This window comes from Leiobunum rupestre, chromosome 6, assembly GCF_980474605.1.
Source record: "Leiobunum rupestre chromosome 6, qqLeiRupe1.1.hap1, whole genome shotgun sequence".
In the NCBI taxonomy this organism is placed as follows: domain Eukaryota; kingdom Metazoa; phylum Arthropoda; class Arachnida; order Opiliones; family Sclerosomatidae; genus Leiobunum; species Leiobunum rupestre.
This window is the reverse complement of record NC_143389.1, coordinates 38969885-38988366: the sequence shown is the minus strand read 5'-3', so window position 1 is coordinate 38988366 and position 18482 is coordinate 38969885. Positions and strand designations below refer to the sequence as shown.

The 18482-nt window shown below is 35.3% G+C and overlaps 3 protein-coding genes across 9 annotated transcripts; 1 reads left to right on the top strand and 2 right to left on the bottom strand.

Annotated features, from left to right (window-relative positions):
* Nucleotides 1–155: 155 nt before the first annotated feature.
* LOC149940875 (uncharacterized) lies at nucleotides 156–1823 on the bottom strand. Of its 3 annotated transcripts, none has more exons than XM_090179970.1 (5): nucleotides 1737–1823; nucleotides 752–1109; nucleotides 614–690; nucleotides 494–556; nucleotides 156–429 (listed from the first exon to the last, which is right to left on the bottom strand). In XM_090179970.1, exons 2-5 carry the CDS (start codon nucleotides 1018–1020, stop codon nucleotides 371–373), a joined length of 468 nt encoding a protein of 155 aa, XP_090036096.1. In that variant the 5' UTR covers nucleotides 1021–1109; nucleotides 1737–1823; the 3' UTR covers nucleotides 156–370. The 3 variants fall into 3 exon arrangements, with proteins under 3 accessions (XP_090036096.1, XP_090036095.1, XP_090036093.1); XM_090179969.1 differs by lacking the exon at nucleotides 1737–1823 and adding an exon at nucleotides 1322–1424; XM_090179967.1 differs by lacking the exon at nucleotides 1737–1823 and having other exon boundaries at nucleotides 752–1315.
* On the top strand, nucleotides 1489–7421 carry LOC149940874 (E3 ubiquitin-protein ligase RNF19A-like). Of its 5 annotated transcripts, none has more exons than XM_090179961.1 (10): nucleotides 1489–1648; nucleotides 4128–4455; nucleotides 4536–4909; nucleotides 4993–5154; nucleotides 5223–5570; nucleotides 5636–5798; nucleotides 5886–6000; nucleotides 6067–6222; nucleotides 6302–6581; nucleotides 6954–7421. In XM_090179961.1, exons 2-10 carry the CDS (start codon nucleotides 4129–4131, stop codon nucleotides 7081–7083), a joined length of 2055 nt encoding a protein of 684 aa, XP_090036087.1. In that variant the 5' UTR covers nucleotides 1489–1648; nucleotide 4128; the 3' UTR covers nucleotides 7084–7421. The 5 variants fall into 5 exon arrangements, with proteins under 5 accessions (XP_090036087.1, XP_090036086.1, XP_090036091.1 ...); XM_090179960.1 differs by having other exon boundaries at nucleotides 4125–4455; XM_090179965.1 differs by lacking the exon at nucleotides 1489–1648 and adding an exon at nucleotides 1777–1794 and having other exon boundaries at nucleotides 4125–4455.
* A 1465-nt stretch (nucleotides 7422–8886) lies between these two features.
* LOC149940873 (ATP-dependent RNA helicase DDX54) lies at nucleotides 8887–13263 on the bottom strand. Its single transcript, XM_090178480.1, has 16 exons — nucleotides 13130–13263; nucleotides 12544–12682; nucleotides 11910–11980; nucleotides 11654–11842; nucleotides 11215–11586; nucleotides 11025–11156; nucleotides 10618–10960; nucleotides 10472–10557; nucleotides 10268–10400; nucleotides 10126–10196; nucleotides 9873–10055; nucleotides 9674–9813; nucleotides 9509–9616; nucleotides 9342–9449; nucleotides 9172–9269; nucleotides 8887–9105 (listed from the first exon to the last, which is right to left on the bottom strand). The coding sequence occupies exons 1-16, from the start codon at nucleotides 13157–13159 to the stop codon at nucleotides 8912–8914; spliced, it is 2397 nt and encodes a 798-aa protein (XP_090034606.1). The 5' UTR covers nucleotides 13160–13263; the 3' UTR covers nucleotides 8887–8911.
* Nucleotides 13264–18482: the final 5219 nt, after the last annotated feature.

The window sequence follows — 18482 nt, the reverse complement described above, 5'->3', positions numbered from 1 at the left end:
CTTAAAATATATCTGAAACTGATTTAGCTGCACCCAGTGGCATAATAAAGTACTGACAACGGAACATTTCTGATGCCCTAAGCGTGTGCTTAATTTGCTTATTCCTGCCCTGGGAATGTAAATTTCACAATGCTACGAAGCAATTTTGTAGCAAATTAATATTAATAAGGTTTTATAATTTTATTCTTATAAAAAAGCTTCCACAATATGGGCTTCTTTATTTGAACTTGCTTTCAAGGTTTTAGATAACTACGACCACTTGAAAGCAATGGAAAAGACACAAACGAGAAAGTCATTGAAACTTTCATGTTGCGTTTGTCAGCGCTTACAAGTGATCTGTAAAAATGTAAATCTTTTAAGGGAAAATTTCTTAAATGCACCGGTTCCTACACGGTGTTTGGTCTACATTTAGCTGCATTTGAATCGACTCTGAAATTATATTTCTACCCTTAGATGCCATTTCTTGTTTAGTTAAAATAATTTTAAATCTTACCAGATAAGAGTACATGACTAGGTAAAGTGATTTTTTTCCATTCATCAGAACCATCACAGCAGTCTAAATAAAAGATTATAAGATTATCAAGCTAATCAACTATTTATCATTGAAAAATACCGCATATTCCATCATTCACTCTGCTTGATGGAATTGAAGTTGGATCTGATATTGGATTTTGAAATGTGCAAAAGAACCTAAGATGCGATAAATTTTAGTCCAACTAATCATTTATTTAAATGAAACCATTATTCTTGCCTCCCATTGAAGCACGCGTTTGTGCTAGGTTCATCCGATCCATCTTCACAATCACAATAATCATCATTAACTTTATCAAATTCAATGTCCACATTCCCAATCAGACAACGAAATGTCTTTGACAAACTTGGAACATAAAGCTCTTGATATTTACTTAAAACACCTAAAGTTCTCTTTACACGGATAGTCGTTTTATCTGATAGTTTTTCTTCATCTGGAATACGTTCCCTTTTAACTCTATCTGGCTCTTCATATTTTGGACGTCGCATGTCAAAGTTATCGTCAGCTTTCTCATATTCCCGAAAGTTTGTACGAAAGCCCGAATTTCGTCTAGCTAATTCTCGACCAAGTTCATTAACTGAAAAAATTTGATATATTAAGAAGACAATGCCAAACAAAATAACTACAATAAAAAACTGCTTTTTTCGTAAGATTCGTCTGATGATAAGTTTCCCCATAGTATAAATGCTTTGCCATTTATAAAAATATTGATAATTTAATATTTCGCAGGCATTTAATCAAATTTCTAGCACATTTTTTGTAGGATGGATTAGAATGACGTTTCCCCACTTGATTGTTGGACTTTGTCACGAAATCATCGAAATGTCTGTTCCAGTAGATAGATGGTACTGCGTACATTCGAATAAAGGCCGAGGTACCCAAGTTTATCCTCGTCGACCCAAACCCTAAAGATATCAGCCACTGGTGACGTTTATCATTTGTATGTTGGCCTTGATTTTTTTGTTGGGGGAAAAGAGGAAGGCATTTAGCGACAAAGTAAATGTTGATACGCCTTTATTAGTGTGGTGGTAAATAAAAGAAAAATGTTTGTAAACGAAGCCAAGTAGTCGGGCGACAAGATTTTAATTTTTATAAATTTAGCTTGGATTCTTTAAGGTAATGTGCCATTTTTTTGTTTAAATATATTATAATTTTGTATAGTAACTAAAGAAAGTTTACTGAATTGATTTTTATTCGATCATACCGTCATACTGGGCTATCCTTGACAAGGCCCATTAAAATTTGTGCCTTGGTTAGTTCAGGTGCGGTGCTTGATGCTTATTGCTGGTAGATAAGATCTGTATAAATTGGCTTAATTTCTTCGAGCCTAATTACAAAGAACGGTTTTCCTTCTCTATGCCACGCTCTGTAATGTATTGAACAATTATTTGAAACAAAGAAACTTCTGAGCTCCAGTCTCATCACTTAGTTGATTATGAAACAATTTTAATACCAATAACATTTACCATAAATTACTGTCCATACTCGGTTACTGCTACCTATATTATACCTAAAATGTACAGAATATTGTAACCTTTAAAGAAGGATTCAGCAGTTTCTTTGATGTAAACTTATGCAGGGTTTGTTAGTAGTAAAAGATAAATTTTATAAGACACCTACAACTTGAATTCACATTCCCTAAAAACTTCAGATGGTAACAATTTCTTAAATGCTTGCGCTGGAAGTAAAAAACTATTGTTAGTGAAGGATATGTAGGTTATCTAATCCTAATAACTAAGATCCTTTTTTTTAACTGAAGCAAGCTATAATATCCTTTTATATTGCTCTTTATAGAAGTATGGGGCTACCAGTAATTTCAACTTTTCTGTATAGGAATGGCATCCATCTTCACCTTGACCAGTGAAATTATTGTACCATATGGCTTGCCTAGGTCATTTTTGATTATAGCCGTAATTATTGCCTAGATTTAATTGAAATAAGCTGCTATTGCAGCTCATCTTTTTATAGCTTATATTTTTAGTCCAAAGGCTGCAAATGACATATTAGTTATAAATTCACTATTTCAAATTATTATGCTTGACACATGGGTGATATTGTAATGTATAGCCTTTTGCACCGAAAAAAAAAGCCACCTCCTATTATGATTTAGTCCCAATTTTTGACTTCCAAGGTTCGAGTTTGGAGTCATAAGTTAGTATGTGACTTAAAATTTATTCTTATGGTATTTTTATTCAAAATTGATGATGTAGTAAAAATTATTGATGATTATCTGTAATTAGCATAAAGTAGCAATGAAGGAATGCTTGAAGGTTAGATTTACATTACGCATTTCTTATAGTATGGTGGAATTATTACATTTTGAATACCAATGAAGGAGGAATTTCTCTTGAGTACACATAATGTACATGTATTTTAAGGTATCCAAACAATATTCGTATTTTGTAATTACCCTTTTCCTGTGAGCTACTTGGTTAACCAAGTATTGCTGCAGTAACTGAAAAGATAAAGACTTTAATTTTGTTTTATGTATGCGAGTCATTGTATTGATATAAAACAACAACAAAGGACTTAATTATAAGTGAGATTTTCTTAACTACAGCATAGCTTATTATAGAATTGCTATACTCTTGGATTAAGGGAGAAATGGCAATTTTATTTTTATGGCTACATTTCATGGATGACTCATATCTATATAGTTCAACTTGAATTTTAATTAACTGCACCTGTTTTAGCCTTTTTAAGCTATTTTCTTTACTGCAACATCAATAACAGTATTGATCGTTTTTAAGATATTTAAAATTTCTTTGGTACTTGGGTAATAATTTCAGTATTAATAGGCCTTTTATTTGGATCACTTAATATTTAATTTATAGTATAATTTAATTATATTTATTGGTAAAGTATTAGTTATTAATTAGTACCAGTACATTTTTAAGTGTAGAAATATCATTCAAATGTAGTTGAATTCCATGGGGTGATTAACAAATACTACATGAGCTAGATAACCAACCATGCTTATCACTCGTCTGATTAGTAACTTTGAGACCATCTGTAGGAATTCCCTACTAGAAATACAACTTTTTATTTTAAAAACCCAATTACTCTGTTTTAACAAAGTGGGAGGGAAGAACTTTCATTTTCAATGTAAAGTACGAAATCTTGAGTAACTTCTTCAAAGGGATGAGATTAAGATATGCGTGAGTGCACATTATTAAGGCTTTAATTTTCCTGTAGTTATCAAGCTTTCTTTTCAAGAGGTATTTTCCTTTCAGTTTTAAAACTTAGCATTTTTTTTGTCTACTCCCTTTAAGGTATTAGGTTAGCTTATTAATTTTTGAACGTTAAAATGATGAAAAAAAGTAACAAACTGTTTTATAACATGACTAATATGTAGATTTATTTAATTGCTTAATAAGTACTACCTCGACACTATTTTATGATTCAGTATCTAAGTTTGTGGTACTTATTAGTCCTTGCTAAGAAAACAAATTTGATTTTATATTTTTTATATATGACCATAGCAATTTATGAATAATATTTTCGTAGTTTACTTAATATTGATATTTAAAAAATATATCGGTAGTGGATAGTTCTGTGTCCTTACAACTAATTAATGTCTATCATTTTCTAGTAGTATGAAGAAGCAGTGGTCTGGTGAACAGGAGGATAGAGTTTCACACCGCTCCACCTCCTTGGCTTCCGCAGCGGCACTCCATGCCAGAATCACCTCCATGGCAATGTCAGGGCCTTCCGGTGTATCTGGAGTATCCAGAAAACATGGCTTTTCTCTTAGAAGACTATTTGGAGGGGGCCCTTATGGACGTGGAAGCAGTGGGGGAGCTAGTAACAAAAATAATGGTGCAAGCTCTGGTAGTAAAGCGACATTGGCAGTGAGCAGTGTTGGATCAGAAGCTGATAATCAGTCAGAAAGTAGTTATCTTGGATTAACACCAATTGATAAAGTACAAATTGCTATCAATCTCACCTTAAATCCCTTTCATTATGGCTCTATAAATGTTAAAATGTTATTTACCATATTTAGGATGGTAGTAATCTTGGCTCACGAGCACACAGAGAATCATTTCGAATAGCGTTATCTAGTAGTCGTAATCAACAAAATCAACCCAACTGCACCCAACCTGTCTCTTCGGACTCTGAATCAAACTCGTCCTGTGCCCGAATAGACATGCCAGCTCAAGCTTCATCCGGGCTTCCCCATCCACTACATACGGATTCTTGTAGAGTAATTCTTCCCCCAATTAATCAACATCAACACACTACTGGTCAACTCCTGGAATGCCCTCTTTGTTTGTTGGAACTTCCACACGATTGCTTTCCAGCTCTCAGCTCTTGCGATCATCGTGCCTGCTTTGACTGCCTTCAGCAGTATCTCAAAATTGAAATTACTGAAAGCAGGTGCTTGTTTCTTTTGTACCTTTTTTCATATTCATTAATGCATTGATACGCTGAACATTCAAAATGTCATTTCCTTATCTCAGGGTAAACATTTCTTGTCCACATTGCTCGGAGCCACTTTACCCCAATGACATTCGCATGGTGTTAAATGACGAAGTAATGATGGCCAAGTACGAAGAATTTTTGTTGCGAAGAGTACTTGTCACCGAACCAGATATCCGGTGGTGTCCGGCGCCAGATTGCGGGTATTTTTCCTTTTTAAACTTTGTCTTGGTCAATGCCTACTTATTCTTTTTTATTTGATTCTTAATAGCTACGCCGTAATAGCTAGTGGTTGCGCAGGGTGCCCAAAACTACAATGTGAGCGCCCAGGTTGCGAAACTTTTTTTTGCTACCATTGCAAGCAAGAATGGCATCCTAATCAAACTTGCGACTCAGCCAGAGCCCAAAGGGCCAGACATTCTCCAAATCCTCGGTCGGCATCAGTGTCTTTCAGCCAAGACTCTATCGCTCAAAGAGACGACATAAAAATGTGTCCTTGCTGCAAAGCTCTTATTGTTAAAATGGATGACGGTTCATGCAACCATTTAACTTGTAGTGTTTGCGGAACAGAGTTCTGTTGGCTGTGTATGAAAGAGATATCAGATCTTCACTACCTCAGGTGTGTAGTATATTTTAATTGATATTCTATCAGTATAGAAATTGAAAGAAAAAATTTAACTATAGCCCATCAGGGTGTACATTTTGGGGTAAGAAACCGTGGAGTAGAAAGAAAAAGATATTGTGGCAATTAGGAATGCTGGTTGGAGCTCCTGTTGGTATTGCATTGATTGCTGGTATTGCTGTACCAGCTATTATTATTGGCATTCCGGTATGGGTTGGAAGAAAGGTATGACAAGCTTTGTTAATTTTACGAGATTAAGCTCTGAAGCTTTTTACTTTCCTCATAATGACAAAAATTAAATACTTATTTTAGCTGTTTGCCAAGTATAAAAGACAAAATAGCAACAAGCACAAAAGAAATTTGGTAGTTACTAGCGGGGTTATGGCTTCTATTTTGGTTTCACCAATGCTAGCTGCTATAGCTGTCGGTATGTAATCTCAAGCTTTTTTAAAGTTTTCCAATTATTATTTTGATGACCAAATTTGCTTGACAGGAATTGGAGTCCCAATACTTCTAGCTTATGTCTACGGAGTTGTGCCAATATCACTTTGTCGCAGTGGTGGATGCGGAGTCACAACATCTGCTTCTGGTGTTAGAATTGAATTTGATGAGGAAAATGATATAGGTATCGGGAGCAGTCTTGCGGCTGGTGAGTTTAGTATATTAGCCTTAATTGTAATATAAACATAGAAATCTACAACTTACATTATTTATATTGTCATTTGAAGACGGAGTTAGTGTTGACACGGCTGTCAGTCACAGGGGAGTGAATCCTAGCATTGGTGAAGTATCTTTTCAAATGTCAACTAGCCTTAGCCTGGGTAGTGGTTGTCACTTGGAACGAGTCGGGTACATTAGAGAAAGGGATAGTGATCGTGAAAGCGCCAGCAACACTGCCATTGCTGGCCACAGTTTGACAGGGAGCATAGCGAGTGCTTCAATCATAGGCGCATCTTCGTGTGGAGCCACAACTATTTCAAATGCAACAAACCTTAACAGTAATCACAAGTAAGTTATGTTTGTTTTCAAAGTAAAGTAATTTTAGACTAAATGTACAATTAAAAACATGACCTTCAGAAAACAATATTATAAAGGGATTTCGGATTTTGAAATCCTTACAGAATGTGATAGGAGAAAAAAACATAAAATGGGTAAAAAACTTGACCTTTAGTAGATTTCTGACCAAGGGCCCTTTAATGCTCTAGGACTTTAAACCAATAGTGGTTATGCATTTTTTCTGAACCCCTTATTTATTACTTATCACAAAATTAATTGGGCAATACTAGTATTAATGTTTTAACCCGTCAAATATCCATATTGAACCGACACATACTAAAATTTTATTAATATTAAAATATTTTCAAATTTTGGATTAAAAAGGCTCGAAGTTCAAGTGGATGTATCAAATTCAAACAAGAGACTAAGTTTGACTAGTGAAACAGCTTCAGCTACTGTCAGCCTAAGTGAACGGTCTGCCAACATGTCAATAGCTGACGAAACAAGTTCTTGAATGCCTTAAAAATTGGTGGTGGATAAAAAAATTAAGTGACAATAAATTTGCGTGTGAAGTGATTTCTGTGTGTGGTAAATGAGTACCAATTTTTGGGGCAAGAAGTGATTTACTATGATGCCTCACGAGGGAATTTTTTTTTTCAAAGAATTAAAAAGGCAATTTTGGAGTTAATTCCATTATACCCGGTAGCCCCAAAAGTCGAGGTAGATTCAACTAAATGGACCTCTAAATATATTGATAATGAATTACAAATATAAGCAACGCTCTTCTAATTTTACTACAAAATGATATGAATTAAAGGGGATTGATAATGAATAAATTAAATATTTACATAATTTTAAGCCTAATCTTTATAATTTATTATTCTTTTTGTACGTAAAATTGTCTAGTACTTGTACCAAAAATGATAACTAAACCCCATTACCTTAAAGTACTTAATTTAAAGTAACTTGGATTTCGTGATTTTTATAGGTATTTGATTAACCTCTATCAGATTATATTTCAAATATATAAGTTCCTTTACCTCATTCTTTTTTCTTGGTATCTAAGAAAACTTATTTGTGAAATCTGTTTTACCCTTTTTACCCTAGACAGTAATAATGACAATAATAACCAAAAAATGATACGCCTAGCTATTTTGCCATAGTCCAGCTTTGGCAGAATATCAGTGCTTAATGCCTTGATGTAAACTAATTTAGCTTAATTCGCTCAAATTGTAAGTATACCAAAGCCTACCACAAACTAAGGGTAAGAGAATACGAAAATAGCTGTAGGCTTTTAAAGAAGAATAGTTTAATAATTCGAATTCTACCAAACTTAAGAGAAATTCCGGCGGGTAGATAACCTAAATGAAAGGGAAAAAACCCCTCTCTATGCGTCGCAATATTTGCATCGAATTTTTTTATCGTGCCAAATATCTGTTTGAGTAATTACAATCGGAGAAGGTTAGTTACAAGAACAGATGAAACTTAGTTCGGTTGCATAAAAGATTAAAAACAACATAGAGCTATAAAATGAAATAGCATTTTATATTGAGTTGTGACCCAAGTGTTTGCAAAGTAATAACAAACTGTTTATACAGATCAACACGCGAATAGAGCTTGCGTCTATGCATTAAAAAAAATCAACCAAATGTTAACAAGCCCACATTTTGCCTTAAACTAAATTTAGGATAGTATTTAAACTTTGGAAATATTTCTAGGCCTATATAGGTTATTATTTGGGCTTGTTTCAAGGATTTTTATGTGTATCACAGACCTAAGTGTGTATAATTTCGGAAAATACACATGGCTTGAGGTAATAGACTTAGATGGAAGTCTTGAGACAAAAATAGGAAACCTTACAAAAAACTTTGCTATAAGAATATATACTTCTTAATTTGATAATTGAAGTACCAAAAATAATTTTAACTCAAAGTAAATATGTTGATAAAGTATAAAATTTTCCATTAATTTTCTATATACAAAAGGTTCTTCATAAAAAATTCTTTTATTATTCAATTATTGGTAGATTTAACGCTTATAACAAATGTAAATATATTAAGCTGTGACGCAAATTACAAATAGTTAAAACTGAATGAATTGTACGAAACAAAAACTGCTATCAAAAATGTATAAAAACAGATTCCAAATATTAATCTGTATTTTTGACACAGCTAATTGTAATAAAATTTTCACTGTATATTACAATTACAATCACTTAACATATATTCAGACTATACATTACTTTAAGAAAATGTATTATCTGAATATTTCAAATGCCCACTTTATTATATCTCCCAAAAAATAACTACTTCAGTTATAAAAATGTTTATTTGTATGATACATTATTTTACAGATTTGTCTCTTTTTAACATTTTTTTCTTTTTAGTTCTGCCCAGCTGTTTTTTCTTCCTATGACTTTGCAATCTTTCCCGTCGTTTCCGAACTTTCAAAATTTCATCTTTTGTTTTCAACTCTCTTTTAAAATGTTTTCCCTTGTGTTTCTGCTGGTTTTCTCTGAGATTACCTCGTTTAATATCTAAAACCACAATTTAAAATCTTATCACTTCAAAATTTTGTAAAACCAATACGGAGGAAAACTTGCATTGGTTTTTATTAGATGCAGTAAAACCTCGACTATCGTCATCGCTAGCAGACTCATTTTGTTCATCTATTTTATTTTTATCCTTCCATTGTTTGTATCTGAATTGACCACAATTAAAGAACCCAACGTTTTAAAGTACATTTTGCATGAGAGTTGTATAAAAAGGATACGCATTTGACTTGTAGGTTGCTGGTATAAGAACCCCACTTTCAGTACGAATTTTCTTTTTTCTATTTTCAAAAGCTGGATCATTCACAAACTTTTTCTTTTTACGATCCCTGTAAATAAACAATAGTTGTAGCTTTATGATGAATTTTTTAGTTGCAAATATTTGTACCATTTTTTAGTATTTGTTGTTGATTGAGAAATTTGTGTTGACTCATCTCTATTCAAATCTAAAATTTCATTATTAATTTGTTTACTGAAACCTTTTTCAATTTCAAACCTATAAAAAAGTTGAATTAATATATAGAATATCCCTATGAAATTGTTTTAAAGATACCCCTTTTCTGTATGATGATCTGAAGGCTTATAATGCAAATAATACGTTTCATCCCTGAAGGATATTTTCTGTTTTTTGCTCAAGTTTTGCAAGTTAGATTTTTTCTCGGCTTTCCTTTTACCCACAATTGAAAAACTTTTCTGAAAGGATTTCAATGATAATTTTGCTCCTCAAATTGAGGACTAAATGAATGTTTTACTTTTATATCATCCTCATCAGCTAATTCTCCCAAAAATGTTTTCCTAAGTTCCTCATCTTCTGTTTTAGATGATGTCTTTTGCGCAATCTTCGCCTTTTCAATAACTTTCCTATGATATTCCTTCTTAGCTCTCATTACTACATGTGCCTGGCTTTTTGCCGTAGCTCCAATTTCCAATATTGTCTACCCAAAAAGATTCCAAAATGTTCAGTAGCAAGAGGGAGACTTTAAACCTATTTACATTATACATTACATTTTGCGGTCTGTAAGATTTCATGTCTTCTAGAAATTTTGATCTTTCATCTGCTTCTAGTATAGTTTTTTCTTCAATACGATAAATTTTAGTGTTTTTTTTTTTTAAATGGAATTATATTCATTTTTTAAGAATTATATACCTTTAAACATGGGGTGAATACCCACAGTATTTGTTAATGTCTCTTTCATTCTCTTAGTTGATTCTTGAGAGGGAGCTGGTCTAGATTTTATATACTGTTTATATGCATTACTACAGACTTTAGCCATATTTTGCTGTTGAAGGGTTATAAATTTTCTGCTTACATAAACATTTGGGTCTCATATTTTGCAAGTTAATACTTTACCAAATCAATGTGGGTTTCATGCCACAAATTAAATGCATCTGCTTCTTCATCCAATAATGTTTGTGGAACTCTACCAATTACCCCATCTACAGAGTTTATTATTTTAGTTCTTGGAAAAGATAATCACTGCCCTCCCAGGAATATACCTTTTTCACTTGTTTTTGGTGCAATTGCTAACGGTTTGCCAAGAAATAAATGTAAATCCAAAACGTAAGCAGTTTCATCAGGGGAAACTATCGAAAAGGCAGTTCCATCACGACCCGCTCTGGCCACACGACCAACACGGTGAATGAAAAGCTTTGGTTTTGCAGGAAAGTTAAAATTTATGACATAATCTAACAATGGAATGTCAATGCCTCTGGCTGCGACATCAGTAACTAGTAAAACATTAGTTTTCTTTGCATGAAACTTTGCTGCTTCTATTTTTCTTGCAGTTTGATCTAAACTACTATATATGTAAGAGCAAGGTATTTGGGCATGAAATAAAATCTGGAAATCAAAAGTAAAATTAATTATTTCAATTTGCTTTGTTAAAGTCAAAGAATAACCTTACATCTTTTGCATACTCAACGTGGTGTTTTGTTGCAAAAAACACAACTGCAAGTTGGTTTTTCTCTTGTACATTATTTAGCAAATATAAAAGTATAGAATATTTTTCCTCAGTTCGACAAAATAGGTAAGAGGTCTGTTAATATAATGTAACATTAGTTAAATGATTTATGGAAATGGTTTAAGCAATTTACTTTTAACTGATTGCTTAGTTTAGTTTCAGTATCCAGACGAATTAGAACAGGATCATTTAGGCCAGCTTTAGCAAAATCAACCATTAAACGTGGGAGGGTTGCAGAAAATAGCAGAGTTTGTCTATTTTCTGGAAGTCTGTTAAGTATTTCTAATAGCTGATCTTGGAAACCCATTTCAAATAGTCTATCTGCTTCATCAAATACTACATATTCAATGGAATCAAGTTTTAGATCCATTTCCATTATTACGTGTAAAAATCTTCCAGGTGTTGCCAACAATATGTCAGGGTTATCGTGAATAGCTGCAAACTGGTCTTCCATTTTGTCCCCTCCCAAAACAACTGCTGATCGAAGGCCAGTAAATTTTCCTAACTTTAATAAACTAAAAATTAATAGTCTGCTTAGTAACTTTATTCAGTCTTTAAAAAACATTTTTTACTTCTTTAGAAAATTTTGTAGTTTGCTGGGCTAGTTCCCTTGTAGGAGATAAAATTAATGCTCTAGCACCAGTTTTACTACATCTAGTTTTCAATCTTTGAAAAAGGGGTAATAGAAAGGCAGCTGTTTTGCCACTTCCAGTTCTGGCCATTGCTACAACATCTTTACCTTCCATAATTACCGGAATTGTCTAATAAAAATAAATAATTTTTTTTTAATAAATTTCTTTATTAGTGATATAAACATAGATTTTATACCTTCCTTTGAATTGGTGTGGGGACTTTATATCCTTTCCTTAATACACCCTTAAGAACAGCATACGTAAAACCTTAAACACCAAGCATAATTTTTAAATAAGATAAACTAATTTTTTATATTATTATAGACTTAGCCCTGATGATGCCCTTTTTATATTTAAACAACTTGATGGCCAATTTACTATCTTAAAGAAAAAATTCATCTTTTATAAAATAAAATGCGAAGTGTTCCTATTGTATCTATTGTTCTCTTTGCATTGTTTAATCTTTTCAATACTGCAAACTTTACGTCTCTGTTTTGTATTCTCCCCCCTGCAAGATTGTATACAAGCTATCGCTAACTTCGCACTCTGTACCACTTCTTAAATAAATAATAGATTTGGGTTACAAAAAGATCAATATTATAAAATTTTACCTATATTTATATTGTAGGCTACTGCAATAATAAAATTAATAAACCTAATATTTTTACTGAGAACTTCTTGGTCATCAGAATTTTTAGGTGGGCCCTCATAATTACCGCACAGGGACCTTACTAACATTTGAACTAAATAAAAATAACCACAGGCCTATAATTGGCTAGTACTGTTTTATAACTTCCAACCCTCCATATATTGTTAAATTTCTTTCGTACCCATGCTTTGAAATCCACCAGATTTCTTTTTCTTAGAATTCTCTTTGAAAAGCTGACCAAGGTTAAGGTCCAAACCATCATCATCATCATCATTTATTTCATTTCGCTGGGAAGTATTCTGTGGTATGTGTAATTCATTCTGTATATGAATACATTTAAATTGTCAGATGGTTATATATAGCAGTCATGCATTTTAAAGAAACACTCATTTATTTTAGTTTTTGGGTAACTTATTTTTGCTTTAGTTTAAACAAACTCCGGATGAACTAAGGGTCCAGATCAGCTGTACAATGAAATTTTAATTGCTGAAATGAGCAATTCAAATTTCTTTGAACTGCTGATTTAGATGCTTATTTCTTCAAGAAGAAAGTAATAATAAAAATAAAATGCTAGAATAAATTACTAAATGTAAAATATATTAAGAGTTTCACCCGACCCTGCTAAGTTATTGATATCATCATATGATATCATTTACCATGGCACAAGAAACGATAATATCAGCTACAAGCCTCAATAAGTAGTTTACACTAATGAAGGTACGATAAACTAAATATGAAAGTTGTGTGTACATGAAAAAAAAACTTACCCGCGGTCCTTTCTTAGTTTTTCGTTTCATTATGGTAATAATAATTTTATTTTGTAAAGTGTTTAAAAAAAATTGATTACTTTAAGAAATTGACCCACGTGTTTGTTTAGTAGTTATGAATCGTCTGCTTACAAATCAGGATAAGCCACAAAAAAAATACAAAAACCACCCAATGGATTGTGATCAAATAGGTAGCAGGCTTGGAAATAAGGTTTGTTTCGTAACTGGTCTATTTGGCCAGTGACTCCCAACTTTTGAATTATTTAAGTGGTCACGTAGACCAGTTGGTTAATAATACGTCAATCTCGCCCTGGAAGCAACTCCCTCGGGGAGCACGTCTCGGGAATACCTTTATTCTTCCTTTCGTGAAGACGGCAGTTCGTAAGAACTCTTTTTTGCCTTCCTCTGTAAAAGAATGGAACTTGCTACCGGACCATTTAAAGTGCATTCCTCTTCGCTCGAAATTTCTGCGGGAATTGAAGCGACATCTCGAACCCCAGTAGTAATTTTTTATTATTGCTCAGTTGATTGTATATACTGTATATATTCTTGTATGTGTTAACTATTACACACTTTATTCTGTATCTCTTTCATACTAGCGTGATGGGCATTGCCTTTTGCTAGTTTCAATAAACTTTAGAACTTTAGAACGGTAGATAATTTTGAATTAATAAACTGGACACTGGACCCCTAGCTTTTGAATAAAAAAACTGGTCCGAGAATTAATTAACTGGTCTTTGACCCAGTGACCACCACTTATTTCCAAGCCTGATAGCATATGTAACATAATTACTCATAAGTATGCCACTGTACCTTTATTCCATTCAAAAATCTTCACTAACGGTTTGTTTCACCCATAGATATAAGAAACGTATATAAAGGTCTAGATAAAATATTTCAAAGGGAGTGAATACGGAGGTGACAGCTAGCAGAAACGCGTAATTTCTGCAGGCTATCCTTATAAAGCGCTATCTATCGGTAAGAAAGCTCGTGCTATCGTCGCGAGAGTCATTGTCTCCTGCTTAAAAATGATACTAAAGGTCACCAACAGATGGTGTCTAAAGACTACGGCCTGCGGAAAGGTCAAGCACTTAGTACTAAAATGCTAAGAGAGCTCGCGCTCTTGGTCACGTGCCTTCCTCGGTGTCTGCTAGGTGTCAACTCCGTATTTTATGTTAGGCTTAGACGCCCCGAAATTTATCTAGACCTTTATATACATTTCTTATATCTATGGTTTCACCACGAACCAGTAAAAAGGTGGACTACGTTAGATTTTAACCTTTTTATTCATCCTAGTAATTTTGGAAGTCACACTATTGGCTACTAACATATTTATTTCAGCCAATGGAAAACCTCTAAATTGAGAAGGAATTTTTTGCGTCGGTTTATGCGGATGAAGTTAAATAATGAGTAGTTTAGAAAAATAAAAGGTTGAGGAAAATGACCAAATACGGTTCAGTGATCGCTTTCCAAAAATGGAACAAGTCGTCGAAATGGGATATTCCTCCAGCGTTTTTAAAACCCATACCGAGCCTAGAAGAGTTAGGCCTAGGCTCAAAAGAATCTGCAAAGACTCCAACCTTGTAGATCATTGAGTTGGGAATAAATAGAGGTACAACTAAATCTGGCTGGCGCGGGACCAATTTCGTTCAATATGGAGACTTTATCAACTATATCGTTCAACCGTGGCGGCATCTGTCTCTAGTGGTGGCCACTATATTGCAATTGAATTTTTGCGCGAATCATATAATTTTACAAAATATAGATGGCGATACCGTCTAATTATAAAGATGAATTTCGTACAGTCTTCTCAGAACAGGTCGCGCGTAACCATGGCAACCGAAATCGTGATTGTAATTCTAGCAGTATTATTCCCAATTCAATGTTGTAGATACCCCAGAAAAGCTCAACCTGAATTTCAACTATTTTTTCCAATAAATCTGCTTCTTTTATTTTACAATGCAAATTTATTTTAGAAAGTGAGTCTCCGAAAACTTCATTAATTTGCAAATTCATTGCATTAACAGCACCGGACCCTATATTGGATCTCATTTTAACTACGAAGCCTTGGTTGTTCAAATAGGTTTGTTAAAGGTTTAAAGGTTTAAAGGTTTTTTATTTAGCCGTACAAATGTACACCCTTTTGTAACAGGGCGGCTCCAAAATTGGCGCACAGCAGGTAATAAATTTCCAGTGTTCAAACGAGTTCTTACTCAAAAAATAGAATAAAATAAAATAAAATAAAATAAAAAACACACAAATTATAAAGTAACTCTGACAACACACTTTAGATAAAATAATTCCTTTTTGTGTTAAAATACTAAGTTCTCCGGAACAAATTATAAGTTCTCCGGTACAAATTATAAGTTCTCAGGTGCGAATTATAAGTTCTCAGATACGAATTATAAGTTCTCAGGTACGAATTATAAGTTCTCAGGTACTAATTATAAGTTCTCAGGTACTAATTATAAGTTCTCAGGTACAAAATAGTTTGATCTTTTCGCAACAGAGTGGTCCAGACTAGGTAATATTGCACCGCTGTTTCTTTATTTGCCAAGTTTCAAGGGTTTTCCTAACATCATCGATACTCCACTGTTCACCAGTAAGACCTAGCACCTTTTCGATTGGCTCCCCAAAATATTCTGCCCTGAACAATTTGCTTTTGCTCAATTGTATCACATCGTCGATTATTCATCAGGTCCCTTTGATCCAACTCTTTCAAAAAAGTGGCGTTGCACATAGCTAAACTCCGTTCAAAATCGGGAAATCTACTCTCAATGAAAGTCTGCATGCTGATTATGGAAGTCGTTTGCTTTGCTGTTAATTGACGGTCAATGACTCGTTCCAATCCAGAGACAATAACCTCCAATGTAGGAGTTGAATTTCCCCGTTTCAATTGCAAAGTGCCTTCAGGGACATAGGGGATTACCTTCTCCAGGTCTATTGACTCCCCAGACGTAGTAGTTTTCAGCGATATATTCATATTTTCGGTTTCAATTGTAGCTTCTTCACTCGTTGGAATACCAACTCTACTAGGATCCCGACAGTCCTTACAGTTCCAGCTTTCTTTACATTTCTTAGCAACAGCTGGCCTTAATTCGACACATTCTGCATGGTGCCATTTTTGACAGCTAGCACAACATATCCATGTATTATAATTTGAGGTAGCTAAATTTGTAGGAGTATCATACAGTCCACAGATATAGCACGATCCACGCTCTTCTTCTTCTACTAAATCTGACATTTCCAATATAAGCTGCGTATTTTCCAACAATGCAATTTGAAATTCCTACCGTCCCGAGATGGCGCCTCTAAGCCCGCACTATGTGCAGGTCGGGTGGGGTGCATTTGGACGACTCCGCATTTGGCCGACTCCTCATTTGACCGACTTTTCATTGGGCCGACTGCTCATATGTCCGAATGCCCATTTGGCCGACAGCTCATTTGGTCGACTTTTCGGTCGGCCAAATGAGCAGACCATATGGCCGACTACTCATTAGGCCGACTACTCATTTGGCCGACTACTCTTTTAGCTGAAATTCTGGTCGGCCAAATGAGCAGCCCGTTTGACCGACTGCTCATTTGACCGACTGCTCGTTTGGCCAACTGCTCGTTTGACCGACTGCTCGTTTGGCCGACTGCTCGTTTGGCCGACTACTCATTTGACCGACTGCTCATTTGGCCGACTGCTCATTTGAACGACTGCTCATTTGACCGACTGCTCATTTGAACGACTGCTCATTTCACTGACTCTTATATTATAGCCTGTCCTTATCTATGTCTTTAGTGTTAGGTTGACTTATAGAACGGGCAATGTATTCTAAGTATTGGCGCCTGACGGCCTTCACGCCAGATTCAAAATAGAGTAAAATGGAATAAGAAAAATTAACAAACACTAATACCAGAGTGTTGTCGTCTGATACGATTTTGAAAACTTGTAACGTCACAGCTTTAGTGTTAATAGTGGCCGCCATGACAGTTACCGTTTTTTATCAATAGCGTGTATTCACGAGGCGGGGCTTAGTCCCAATTTCGAATTTCCCGCGTAAAGACCAAACCGCCATCTCGGATCGGAACGGTTACAAAACACGTCGGGCGGCCATATTGTCTGTGATATCTCCTAGTCGCTAATCGTGGTCCTATTAATGTTAAAATTAATTTAAATAACGAGAAGGATAAATTTTGTGCTGGATATGCCGAGGGCATTTCTGGGAGTGATAAAATTAGGTATATGCGAAAAATATTTCTATTACCACAACCTTGTATTGCACATTTAGACATTTTCACTAGTTATCTACCAAGGCTTAGAAACACAGCTAAACTTTTAAAATTGTGTTAGACAAAATGGCCACCGGCACAACTCGCGATAAAAAAATTCGGTCGTTCAACGTCATCAAACGTCATTCGTATAAGGCGTGGCTTAGACTAATACGTCAGAAGAATACACACTATAGGCAAATTACAATGGTGACGTCGCAGGGTTTCAAACGACAACACTCTATTCCCGTAATGTTAAAATTTCGTAAACGGTTTTTGAACCATACGGGAATTGAAGAGAAGCTCAGGATCCCTATACACTCTTTTACGCGCGTTTTCCCCCATCAAGGATCTCTACCACGATTTCCTCCACAGGCAGTCGCCATAGACGTACTGCACGTAGCTCTACAGTAGAAATGTCTTTCCCCCAAAACCCGTTCTCTGGCTTGCAGTACGGTAATGGCATTTCACATGAAACTCCAGCCCACTCTATGCGTCCGCTTCCGCCACCCTTCTGGCCATTTTGGATAAAGTACAGATCACTGCTCTTCGAGTCATCCTGGGAGTCCCGCACTCCCCGCCCATAGTACTTATGGAAGCGGAGGTGGCAATTCCTCCTTTGAGCGTTCGTCGTTCCATCCTGGACCTTCACACTCTCGCGCCATGTGGAGCAGCCGACACGCCAGAATTTTACCCCACTCTCCTCCGCGACAATCTCGCCACTTTGGAAGTCCTTGAACATCACTTCGCACCGGACCGGCTCCCTTTCTTGCTTCGTGCGTGGCACTTAACCAGAGAGCATAATCTTTCCTGGCTCTTTCATACCTCCAGGAGTCACATCCCACCCACCCCATCTCCTTTTTGGGAACCGCCCACGGTAAAGGTCCTCTCCCGCTGGTTGCGACCTCTGCTTGGACGCGCTGAGGCAATCTTTCCTCACGACGCTTGACACTCTCGCCAAGGATGCGACCATTATCTACACTGACGGTTCTCTCGCTTCGGACCCGGGAATCGCCGGCGCCGCTTTCGCAATTCCATCTCTAGGGGCTGGAGCCCGTTCTAATGTCGATTCCGGTCATCCCATCAACAGGATCGA

Bases quoted from the DNA above. Each gene is read 5' to 3' on its own strand.
- LOC149940875 (XM_090179967.1), bottom strand. From the start codon at position 1,209: ATGGGGAAACTTATCATCAGACGAATCTTACGAAAAAAGCAGTTTTTT. The intron at 691-751 runs GCAAGAATAATG...ATCGCATCTTAG, and splicing joins AACGCGTGCTTCAATGGGAG to GTTCTTTTGCACATTTCAAA. The intron at 430-493 runs GTAAGATTTAAA...ATATAATTTCAG, and splicing joins TAGTCATGTACTCTTATCTG to AGTCGATTCAAATGCAGCTA.
- LOC149940874 (XM_090179959.1), top strand. The intron at 4,910-4,992 runs GTGCTTGTTTCT...TCCTTATCTCAG, and splicing joins ATTGAAATTACTGAAAGCAG to GGTAAACATTTCTTGTCCAC. The intron at 6,001-6,066 runs GTATGTAATCTC...TTTGCTTGACAG, and splicing joins GCTAGCTGCTATAGCTGTCG to GAATTGGAGTCCCAATACTT.
- LOC149940873 (XM_090178480.1), bottom strand. From the start codon at position 13,159: ATGAAACGAAAAACTAAGAAAGGACCGCGG. The intron at 12,683-13,129 runs GTAAGTTTTTTT...ATTCATATACAG, and splicing joins AAACTAAGAAAGGACCGCGG to AATGAATTACACATACCACA. The intron at 9,106-9,171 runs GCAAGTTTTCCT...TTGTGGTTTTAG, and splicing joins TGCATCTAATAAAAACCAAT to ATATTAAACGAGGTAATCTC.